This window comes from Abrus precatorius, unplaced genomic scaffold, assembly GCF_003935025.1.
Source record: "Abrus precatorius isolate BTA unplaced genomic scaffold, Abrus_2018 Scaffold1, whole genome shotgun sequence".
Lineage (NCBI taxonomy): Eukaryota > Viridiplantae > Streptophyta > Magnoliopsida > Fabales > Fabaceae > Abrus > Abrus precatorius.
Genome location: NW_020874291.1, coordinates 3,862,848 through 3,875,548, shown reverse-complemented (window position 1 = coordinate 3,875,548; position 12,701 = coordinate 3,862,848). Strand labels below are relative to the sequence as shown.

General features: G+C 35.2%; 1 protein-coding gene across 1 annotated transcript; it reads left to right on the top strand.

Annotated features, from left to right (window-relative positions):
- Positions 1–5,008: 5,008 nt before the first annotated feature.
- On the top strand, positions 5,009–9,702 carry LOC113857128 (BTB/POZ domain-containing protein At2g04740). Its single transcript, XM_027488884.1, has 4 exons — positions 5,009–6,314; positions 6,772–6,808; positions 6,889–7,022; positions 8,979–9,702. Exons 1-4 carry the CDS (start codon positions 5,194–5,196, stop codon positions 9,358–9,360), a joined length of 1,674 nt encoding a protein of 557 aa, XP_027344685.1. The 5' UTR covers positions 5,009–5,193; the 3' UTR covers positions 9,361–9,702.
- Positions 9,703–12,701: the final 2,999 nt, after the last annotated feature.

Below are 12,701 nucleotides of genomic sequence, written 5' to 3'. Positions count from 1 at the left end.
TTCCGCAATGATTGCATTTATTCCATGACTAGGGAGAGGGCGTTTGTTGAAACTTCCTCCTTCATTTCGTTCTAGTAATATTGTCGTCCCCTCCTTTAGTTGCTCCTAGAAGACCCTTCTGATAACCAAATAGTCAATCGTTCCATGAGAGTTTATTCTATGAAAAACACAAAACGTTGGATTGTCATAGTTTTCTTTAGATAATAGAGGCCGCTCATGTCATTGTTTGATGATCCCATCTTTCAACCATTCTTCAACAAGCTCATTTGTTTGCTTTCTATTCAGGGGTATAACTGGCAAATCTTTCCTAGTGAAACTTCTGTTGCCATTTCCATGACTTCTCCTTTTATTTTTTCCTTCTGATGCATATACCTCCTTCGAAAAGTCTATTTCTCTTGTTCTTTTGCCTTGTCATTTCATTGCTTCTAACACATTTGCAGCCTTTTTTAGTAGCTCAGCAAAAGTTGATATACCCCTCATCAACAAAAAAAATTGTGATCCGTCTTTCATATTTTTTTATGCAATCGTACACCAAGTCTACTTCAGGGAGTGTTTCTTTACATTGTAGGGCATAATCTCAATATCTCTTGATGAAGCTCACTAGCCCTTCTCCCACCTTTTGTTTTAAGCCCGCCAAATCCATAATGTGCAAAGCACCTTCTTCTTCCATGAATTTGTTGTAGAATTTAATCACCATTGTAACACCTTAATTTATTTTCAAACATTTTTCAGTGGGATATTTTTGTAATAAAATGAGAATAATAAAATTTCATTTCAATTGTTTCCAACACAGGATTTCAATAAAGTATTTTAAAATATAGGATGGGTTACAAGTTTAAATCAAAATAAAGCTACAAGACCTATTTAATGCATTTCAATTTCAAAATAAATTTTCTAAGTCTTATAGTAGTATTATCCATCCCCAGTTACTGAGCCTGGTGCTGATCGTCTTAGTCACCTGAAAAATAAATAAGGATAAGTCATCTACACTATCACAAACACAACATGGAGACTCACCTTGCGTATTTCAAGTCATCCCTAACACAATTAATTTATACTTTAAACAAGCCTTGATCACTTCTTTTCAACAACACGTGCATCAAGTTCACACTACCACACAAGACAACTCATACAAACAAGTACACTTACTGTACAACCAATTCATATTACGTCATCACACAACAATTATGCACAGGTGCGCTCACTGCACCTTAAATCAATCCACACACATGCATTCACTGCACGCTTGGTGTGGCACTGTGATCACAGTTTCCTGATACTCTCAACCTCAGTGACTTACTCAATTTTACACCATGGATAGTTGCCAGTTAGCCCCCGCCTCACTAATACAACGTATGCGGTCATAGGTTCCTTAGCAAAGGTATTGGTCAGAGGCTGAGTCAGGAGAAGAGTGTGTGGCATGTGGTGCACCCACGTTCATTGTTGCTGTCACCACCACTTTTTTTTCGCCAAGGTATTTCTACCATTCACATCTTCCACACTCTTAGTGTATCGCTGTAACTATTCATTTCAAACACAATCAACATGCCATTCACCTGCATTCTCAATCATATCATGTAATCATTTTCACACATGACATGTATGCACACATTCAACCACATTATACCTAAACACATAATTTCCATCACAACCCTATTGCAAATCAAACCTTTTTCAACACAGAGATTATCCAATATCTACCACATTATGGTTAATATGAAATTTCCATCAATAAACACATTTTCCTACATTCTATCTCAATCACATTCCAACACATAATGATTTAAATGAATTCTAAACACAAAGAGATAGGGTAGAGTCCCTCCTTACCTCGGAATGAAGACCTACTACGAAATCAATGGAAGAATTGTTTCTTATACGGATTTTTGTGTTAAATACATGGAAAACTCCATGAGAAACCAAGGAGAACGAGGAGAGGGTGAAAATGAAAACCCTAGCATAGAAAACGTACCTCTAAACGGCCAAAACACGATTACAATCTTTAATCTTGGACATAAACGGCTTTGGAGGCAGTTTAATTAGTGAAATAGGAAGAGGGGTCGAGAGAATCGAAGGAGAAATGAAGAGAAAGGGTGGGAAATGTGTTTCCCAAACCCTAAACCCCTCAAATACCCTAAACGTCGTGATATTCTTGTTATAACGAGACCCCTTCTCACTACAGCAAAAATATCAGACAAAACTGCACTTAGTTTTTTGTATAATCTCGTTGTAGCGAGACTGAACCCAGAAAACACCTCTATCTGTTGCCCTATCGCTGCAGCGAGGAGCCTCTCGCTACAGCGAGAATGCAACAGAGACACACCTACTTACCCAGGACCTTCTCGCTATAGCGAGAATGTTCCTGCAGCACACATCATCCTATACTCTCAAGCATTTTCAGTCCATTCATAGGCAAACATTCTCATTTGAACCACAACATATCGATCTACACATCTAGATCACCAGCTTAAATAAAAATGCACATCAAAATCCCAACATACACATATGTATAATTATTATAAAATAATTACAAAACTCAGGGCATTACAACCATTTCCTCCTAGTCTTTGATAGAATAAGGGCGTAACTTGGCGTACCACGTGAACACCTTTCCAGTAAGTGATTTCAAAAATTCTTTTAGTTAGAGCACTTTGTCACTTCTGTATATTCCTAGGTCATCCAGGAAGGTCATTACATGCTCTCTTACACTTCCTGATCCATCGAACTTTCGGAATGCATGTGGTTGGTATCCTACTAGATAAGGCGTGAGGCTATTTATGAAACCAAGGGTGGTTCCATGTCCTCAAGCATGTTGCATTTGTCTTTGCACCCTTGTAAGAGTCGTCGCAACTCTCCTTGTGTTACTATTGCATCATCAGCATTAAGGTGCTCTCTACTCGAAATGTTGCGTTGAATCACCTGATAAGGGTAATGAGGTTGGTTGTCTACCTTTATGTGAGCCATCAACTGTGTCAGACTTTGTTGGTTGGCAAGTATTGAGTCAAGACCAGAGGTTGGGATTAGTATTGACGGTACATAGGAGTTCGAGAGAGGTGTTTCAAGTTGGCTTAAGAGGTTTGCTTCTCTTTCGTTACTCTCTTATCCTTGTGGATGGGTGATTTGTTCTTGTTGTGCACTAACAAGCCCAATATCTGGAAAATCCTCCCAACTAAAAGACAATCGCCTTGGTGTAATGCCTTGTTCTATCATTCTTTCTTTTTCAAGCCCTACACTTCTCCAATGAAGTCGCCAATTGTTTTGGAATGGAATTTAAAGAAATGGGTTCATAACCTTAAGAAGTATAAAGGAAAGAAGAATGAAACAAGGCAAGTGAATGAAAATACTGTGAGTAGAAGTTGTGTATTTTTTCACTTGATCTCTTCATTCACAGAGGATCTCTTTTATATTTATAGTTTATGAATCCAGACAAATTATACATTTGTTAAGTACATAACAAAATAGGAGCGCTTTCTCAGGTGAGCGAAATACTTTTCCAGTCTTTACTAAAACTTGTATCCTGTATTTGAAGCGTATATTCTTCCTCGGGTATTTGAACATCCTTTTTGCTTCATTTTGTTGGGATTGGCACTCTAATATTTGTTAAAAGTTGCACACTCTTGTCCCTCTAATAATTGAAAACAGACACCCTTCTCACTTTTCCTTGCTTGTAACTTCATATTTCTGCATTACTTTCAGTCTGTCTTGCTTGGTTATCTAGAGTCTGTTCTTTTGTCATTATTACCTGGACTCTGACCCCTAATTATGTCTTAGAGTAAGACTTGCAATTGAGCCCGATCTTAATCAAATTATGACCCAGGTAGTTTTTGGGCCATTCTAAACACTCATATTTTAAATTACTTTAAAATTAACACGTTAAATTTTAAAATGTTAGTTCATTAAAAAATGATGTGTCCTAACTTATGTATCTTTGATGCTTTTAATTAAGACCAAAAAGTGTGAACATTGTGAAGTGAATGTTGTGACTAAGAAACCAACTTTTCCTTTTTGCAGTATCATCATGTTGCAATCTTGTATTTTTTTTTTTTTCTTACTTTCTTTTAGCTTATTGTAATTTTTGCATTGAAACACAAAATTAATCACGAATTCTACGGTCAAACACAAATAATTTTCACCTTTTAATTGCAAAAAAAATTGTTTTGAAAATAGTCATTTTAGTTTTTTTTTTTTATACATTCCTTATTGTTACTATTCTAATTTTCTTCACAATTAACTATATAAAACTACTTACAATGTGGATCAAGCACAGTTCGGGCCAAATGGCCAATGTTGCGTTAACACCAAAGTTATGTTGGTCCAGTGTAGTGCTAGTGTTGGTACAAAGCTATAGTGCTATATTGCTATGTGATATTAGTGCTAGTGTTTATCTAACACAACGCACTATGTGCTGGAGCAATTCTAGGTTTGTATGATACAACTACTAGTGTAACGATGATGATAGTGATGGAGTGATGCAATGCAAGTTCTAATGCAACATTAATTGTGGTGTTTTACTATGTTGCACAAATATGTGTTATTAGTGTGTTGTTGGGTCAACACTAATGTAGATATGGTGTGGCGTTAACATTGGTGTTGGTTCGGAACAACGCTAATACAACACTCATCACTAATGCACGTTCAACATTAGTATTAGTATGGCACACAATGTCAACACAGGTACTCGTATAGTGTTGGTGTGATGATGCTAGTGTGGTTTGGTGCACGGTTGAGGAAATTAAGGATTGCTGCGTATTGTATTGTGATTTTCAAAATTTAGTTTTTAAAAGTGAGTTTAATATCTTTTGAAATTTAACTTTTTAAAGAAAAATCACTTCTAAAAAATTTAAAAAAAAATATTTTTTTATAATAATAAAAAATTATTTTAACAAAAACTAAAAATTAATATAATATTGTTAATATTTTCATATTATTTGCAAAAATATTTTTAATGAAATAAAAAAATAAAAAAATATTATTATATAAAACAAAATATTCAAACACAACTTTTCATTTCTTCTAATATTTTTTGCCAAAACAAATGCAGTCACACCGAAGTAGAGGGGTCCTAGAGCGGTGCAAAGCAGGAACAGGAAGCAGAAACCCTTGCTATGGTTGGGGCTTTGGCAATTGGCACCCACTTGCCACCTTAATACATAATCCAATTGTCCTTATCAAAATCAGAATCGCCGGTGAGTGATGACATTCATCGACGACGGCATCGACCTCGACCCTTCGGACTTCGCCGCCTCCGTTCCGCTGAAGAAGGTCCCAAACGGCGACGTATTCGAGGCCTCACGAGCCGGCGACGTGGAGCGTCTGTGCTATCTTCTGGAGTCGGGGGTGAACGTGAACGCGCGCGACCAGTGGGACTCGGTGGCGCTCTACTATGCCTGTCTAGCGGGGCACCTTGACGCCGCACGCATGCTCCTTGAAAACGGCGCCATATGCTCCGAACACACCTTCGACGGCGACCGCTGCCACTACGCCGCACTCAACCTTAAAGTCCGCAAACTCCTTAAAGCCTTCGAAGCTCGCCCCCCTCGCTTGCTTCCCTTACAAGCCTCTCTCCGCGACACCTTCTTGTCTTGCCCCTCCAACCGCCAAACGACACACTCTCATTTTCCCCCTGCTCAAGCGGGGTCGTTTTTCCCTCCGGATGTCGTTTTCGTTGTCCAAGGAAGGCCCATTGAGGCCCACCGTGTCGTATTAAGTGCGCGGTCGCCGTTTTTCAAGAGAAAGTTCATGAGCGATTGGAAGGAGCGCAGCGAAGTGAGATTCTCGCGGCAAAAGTTGTCATATTCCGCACTCTATAGCCTCATACACTTCTTCTACTCTGACAGGTTAGAGATTGCCGTCGATGACATGGAGGATCTCGTGCGAATCTGCAAAGTGTGCAAATTGGAATCGCTCCAGAAGATTCTAGAAAAAGAAGTGGTTCATCAGAAATATGCGGAATATAAGGCGTTGAGAGAGGTTGATAATTCTCAGAAACGCTACATTTTGCAGGCTCTTTCCCTTCCCGAAGAAGATAGGCTTCCTGCGGCGTTGCGTCGAATCCTTTTGAATTTGAGTGGTCGAGAAGATGGAATTGATGAGTCTCTGCATGACGATCTTGCTGATGTTTGCGTGAGAGTGGATGGAAAGATTTTCCGGTGCCATCGGGTTGTTCTGGCTTCGAGGTCTGAGTATTTCAAAGCGAGATTGTCGCGAATTAAGGACTTCCATGAAGGCAAGGATGAGTTGTCTGTTGACTTCCTTCCTTGTCTTGAAGAACGTGATTTGACTGCGGAAGCTTTTGAGAAAATGATTGAATATATGTGAGTCTCTTCCCCTCACTGTGAATTTTGGAAATTCGAAACATTTGCCTCGTTAACCTTAGATTATTTGGCCAATCAGCATCTCTGTTTTATTCTGTATGCATGTATTTATAGCAGATTGGAACTAGGAATATATAACAAGATGACTGAACACAATCAATTGTTGTGTGGTTGTAAACATTTATCAAGTGGTATAGTTTCTTAGGTAGTTTTCTGGTTATGACTTCAGATTGTCGAGACTGAATGAAACCTATTTATATTGCTTCGAGTTTAATGATGATTACTTCTGTGCCAGGCTGTGTATGGATAATTGTGTTTTATGCTTTTGTTGCCCAGATTTTGTATCTAGCATTGAACGCGATGAAATTTCTGCAATGATATATAAGTGTATCTGTAAATCAATTTTCTTTGGCAAATATGATTTTCATGAATTTTCTTCTGCCCTATGTTGGATCAGGTACACCGATGGTTTGCAGGATATAAATCCAGATCAGGTTTTTTTACATCCATATAGGTTTATGTAAAATTGATTTGTCCTTCTGTTCTCTAATATTAATTAATGTGCTTTGAGCAGGCTGAGGAAATGTTGGATGTTGCTTCTAGATACTTATTGTTTCCTCTTAAGCGAGCGGTGGCTGATGTCTTGTTGCCCCACTTGGAAATTGTGTCACCTGAAGAGCTTTGCCATTGGTTGATACTAGCAGACATGTATTTTGCTTTTCCTGCCAGTCTCCTTCCTTCATCTTACTTGATATGCCTGTTCTTATTGTTGTTTCTTTGATATGTGCCCAGGGGGAGGGATGGGATTCTCCATTCTTCCTTGACTTCTTTATTTTGTTTTCATATATTTACATAATTGTTTCAATCTTTTGCAATAGTTGTGCCTTACTAGTTTCATTTAATTTATTTTGGACTCCACTTATATTGCTATAGCTTATTTAAAAAGATAATCTTGACTCAAATAGGTACTTATTTAAGCTATTTGTCTGAATAGGTTAGTTAAATGTCTACTCGTGTTTTAGTAATTGATCTGACTAGTGTTATTTAGCTTTTCTTGGGTGCAGTTATGAACATGTTTAAGTTTGAAACAAGTAAAATGTCCCTGTCCAGGTAGTATTAATTATTTCTGAGGAACCTGTGTAGCATTGTTTCTTGTCGAATATGCTCTCCTGCACTGTCTGCTGTGAAAGGATGGACTATTAGGGGGTAAGATATCTAAAGGTTAGCAATTTCAAAAGAGTATCTAGGTTAGGAATAGTGCATGACAGCATCGCTATAGCGGGTATCATATTGCGTTGCAGTGGCCAGCTGCTTCCAAGTCTGTCATGTTGCGTTTTACTGTTGTGGCTGCTGCAGACGCCACAGTCGACAGCTGCAACAGTGGTGGAAATCATGGTTTCACAGCATCTTGGCCACTACTGAAATTTTTCGAAATCCCAAAGATGTCCTAAACTTTTAACGTTGCAGATCCATGTATGGGGGTATTTTGGGTTGAAATAAGAAAGCTATAAATGGGTTTAGAAAAACTGACACTGCCTCTTCCCTTTTTCTCACCCTCTTTTCTCTTACGTGGGAGTCTAGGCCGTGTCCCATTCCCATTGTGGCTGATCATCCAAAATGGCCAGCTAAGCATCATTGGCTTGGCTCTTTATTTTTGTGTGATCTATCAACCGACTGCTCTCTGGTGAATTTCTGGTGAGCTGCCAATGTTTTCCTGCCAGTATCTTGTGTTTTTGGCAAACTTCTGTTCTTTAACCGTTGTTCTGCATTCTCAGCCAAGTGCTCTGTTTTCCCCTTTGTTTTGCTACTGTCCTGCAAGTTGTTCTCCTCTCCCTGTACTCTTCACTTTTTCTCTGTTTTATTGGTTTCTGATTTTATTGTTCTTTTTCTTTGGTCTGAATTCTCTCCTTATTCAGTTGTAGTTTTATTTGGTCTATAATGTTTTGTTTCTTTATGCCATTGAGTTAGGAGGGGCTTAAAACTTGTTTATTTTCTTGACATTTATTGCTATATACTTGTATTTTTTTTTTAACTAAAATATGTCATAAATTCTAGTATTTATTTTCTAAACTTTTTTATCATTTATATATACAGCATAAATTATGTAATTTACATAAAAAAAATTCAGAATAACGGCCATCTTGCTATCTACTATAGAATTTTTTGGGGTCGGTCACTAAGCTTTGCTATCCACTATAGAGTTGAATAAGATGATTTAGGATTTTAAAACTTGTTGATTCTATAATTCATCTTGCCTATTGTAGAGGATGAAATTCAGAAGGAAAAACCAAAGAGAATTCAAGAAAGATCATTAATATCCTTTGGAAATGATGATTTGCACAAGTTTTAGGAAGAATATCACTATTCGAGAAAATTGAATAGATATTTTCTTCTTGTTTCCTCTTAATTCTATCACCGCTGAACTAATTGACTTTAAGATTGTGTTATAAGTGAAATCATTTGTTTGTTAAATGATTCCTAGGTCATAACTACAAAGTATTGTAGGTATGGTGAATTACACTCATATTCCTTATTTTTCCATGATAAGTAATATTTGTTCTCATAATTTTATGCTATATGGTGAAAATAGTTTAGATATAATAATCAAACAGAACCTGATCATATTTTAATTTAGTTGTACGTTAATATTTTGATGGTATGTAGGTATGGTGTTTTCAAGATTCGGGAATATTGTCTAGACACCACTGCTTGTAATTTTGAAACGTTTGCTGATACTAAAGAATTCCGGGCAATGTTGTTGACTTTGCCTCCACCATCTGGAGACTCATCTCTTCGTACCACTGTCCCAAGCATTCCTGGATCTGCTTTAAATTCTGATCAAGGAAATCTTCTTGATGATTTACGTGAGAAATGGCTTGAAATTGAAGCTGCTGCGCTGGACAAGAGAGATGAGAGTGCTCTGCAATTTGACAAGCGTCTAGAGATGCTTATGCTTGTTGCAGAGCAAGAAAAATCATCAGAGAATACTGATCCAAATTGTATTAGTGAGACCCTTGGCTTTCTCTCCAATACCACTCTGACTTGAACATAAAGAACTTTTGATTTGTAAACATTTTTTCTTTACTAATAAAATAAAATAAACTGCATAGATTTTGTAGGTCATCGTGGTGCTTAACAGTAGATGGTGCGATACAAAGTAAGTCATGTGGAGTGATTAAGTTGGGTTTTTGTAACTTCAATTGCTCGAGCATTCATTGATTCTTAAGGTTCTTTGTATAATCACTAGTTTATGTCAACATTTTGATTGCTTATATGAATGTGTATGTTGTTACTACTCAAGGCCGTGTTAAGATCCCTGTAAAAATGTTTAGAAAAAGCTTGTAATTTTATAGTATATCTTTGAATAATAGAGTATTCTATATTATCTCACATAAGGGGTTTATATCTCATTATATTTCCTTTTTATTTGATTATGATTGGAATAAGAGTCTATAATTAACATAAGTATGGGTTTAGTGCTTTCTATTTTGCACTCATCATACACACTAGTATGCACAAGAGAATATTATTGGTCTTTATTTCACTTGTATTGGTACTTCTTTTCCTAAATACTTTTAATTTTAACATGGTATTAAAGATACCATTCTCAGTGACCTTTCCCATCACTACATGAGTAACTCTTGTTTCCACTCGTATTGTCTTGTGAAACTCCACTTTACCAACTAATACTTTAGCTTGAGAATGTCCTCAATAAACTGAGCAATCTATCACATCAATATTGATTCTCTATAGGCTTTTACCAGATCTAAGCAATTCGATTCAAAACAGACCTACAACCATCCTAGATTGCTGACTAAAATTGGAGCTTCCCTCATTGCTAAATATTCCTAGGAAGCTAAAACAGATCTGATCGACACCCCCAATTTGGACTTGACCTCTCAAAACTTTGAAGATGAGTGCCACATATCCCAAAGTTATGAATTTGTTGATACCAATGTCAATGTCATATTTCAGAAAACGGTGGGGAGTGATTTGCCAAGAGGTATGGTCCTTTAATACTATTAAAATAAAGGATTAGTTACTTTGGTTTATTGAACAAAAGTCATTCCTGTGGGAAATGGCTCTTCTGATGGTAAATATTAGGAACTTTGCGCTGCAAGAGCACATTTCTTTCCTTCCAAGTAGCCCGTCTGAGGTAATTATGGCAAGACTTGGGAAAATTCCTTGTGATATCATAATAGTTTTCTTTTATATTTTAGTATAAATCTTAAGGTCCTATCATAATCACTTTCTGCTTGGCAGAGAGTGCGTAGAACTCTAAAAGAGCTCATAGGTCTGGTTTTGGTTCATCACTACCAGGCAATTTTCTCCTAAGTCCATTTTAGTCAATGTAATTTCATCTATTTTCCAATATAAATCTTTGGGTCTATTACAATACATATTCCTTAGCAACAAGCAAGTCACCACTAATTTAAGCTGTTAGAATAACTAGCATGGTATTAATTGTCACCAATTGTTTTTAATGCAAAGAAAGGAGAAAACATTGAACGTGAAAGTGTGACGTAATAGTTACCATTCTTTGGTTTTATATACAAAGAAAGAGGTGAACTTTTAAAATAAAAGAAAAGGTAGACTAAGTAACTAAAATACAATTAAGTGATGGTAACAATTTATTACTAGAATATACACAATATTAATAGAAAAATATTGAATGACGATAACAATTCATTAATAGAATTTACAAAAACTACTGAATTACAACAATGTTAATTATAAATCAGCACTTCAAGAAATCTGCACTCCTTAGTGCAATGGTGCAAACTGAAAGTTGAAAGTCCGCAAAGTGGCAATGAAGGGTATAACTTGTATAAATTTTTTCATTTTTCAACTCGATCCGATCCATTCGTTTGTAGAGTTATTTATTCGATCGCGGACATTTCTAGAACACCTTTAATAGAGAGATAAATAGTCAATTTTAAAAGAACTTATTGTCAATTTCTTTCATATATGAATCTACCTTATTCAAAAGAGAAGAGCTTGCATCTACATCTCAATTTCAATTTAAACATGAGTTTGATTCATCCTCCATGTTTTGAAAATAAAAGAAAAGGTAGACTAAATAATTAGAATACTATTGAGTGACGGTAACAATTTATTAACAAAATATACAATATTGAATGACTATAACAATTCATTAACAGAATTTCTAGAGACTGAATCACACCAATATTGATTGTAAATTAGCACTTCAAGAAACTTGCACTCCTTAGTGCAATGCTGCAAACTGAAAGTTGAAAGTGCAATGTTAAAGGGTAAAATGCTAGTTAATTTAATTTTAAAAGTTTTATAAATTTAGTTCTTGAACTAGTTGATAAATGTAAAATAATGTTACCATTAATTACTAAACTAGATATTAAAATTTGATAATATAAAGTGTGTTTGGTAAAACTAGTTTTAACCTAAAAGATAGAAGTTGAGAAGCTAGTTGATTACATTGAAAGTGTTTGATAATTGATAAATATAAAACAATGACATATAATAACATCATTAATTTTTAATCTAGAATTTAAAAGTTAACAATTATATATTTTAAAATTATAAATTTTTAACTTTAATCTCGTTTTAAAATTTATTTAAATAAAATAAGATAATATGAATTAATTTATATTAGACTTAAATAATGTTTTGATTATTCAAAAATTTACAATTCTTTCATTTGGTCCCTCTTTTTTAATTTTTTTTCAATCTAGTTCAAAAATTTATTTCAGTCAAATCTCTCTATTAGTAATTTATTAATTTATTTCATTATTTGTTACATAATATTAAGTTAACTCATGTAATTTGATTGGGGCATAACATAGGCAAAATGTGTCATTAATAACATATATTTTGTATTATAGAAAATAAATCTAGCTTGTAAAGTTAAGACTTTTAAAATAAGATTTAAAAATATGAAGGAAATAGAAGTTTACATTTTATATCATCGTTCACATCAATTTTATGTTATATTATATGAGTGAAGTTAAATATTACATAGATACGTACTATAGAAAAGTAACGAATCATTAATAAAGGAACTATTTAGAAAATAAAAACTATTTTAGAGAACTTTGAAAAAAAATATAAATGAAGATGAAAACGAAAAATCACAAATTTTATTAAACAACCCAATACCCAATTATTTTTACACTCTGGCAGCTTTTAGTAACACAGATATCTAAGTCGTAATTAATAGCTTGAACTATACTTCTGTGAAGATTCCTAAATGGGTTAGGGTACTATCATCTTGCAAAATTTCCCTTATTAGATGTTCAGAAAAATAACAGACATTTAGACTGTTTGTGCTTGCATTAACAGTAACAATATCTTCGTCAGCTACCAGTTGAAATTATTTGTTGTTTACTTTTGTTCCTATTACTCGAGTTT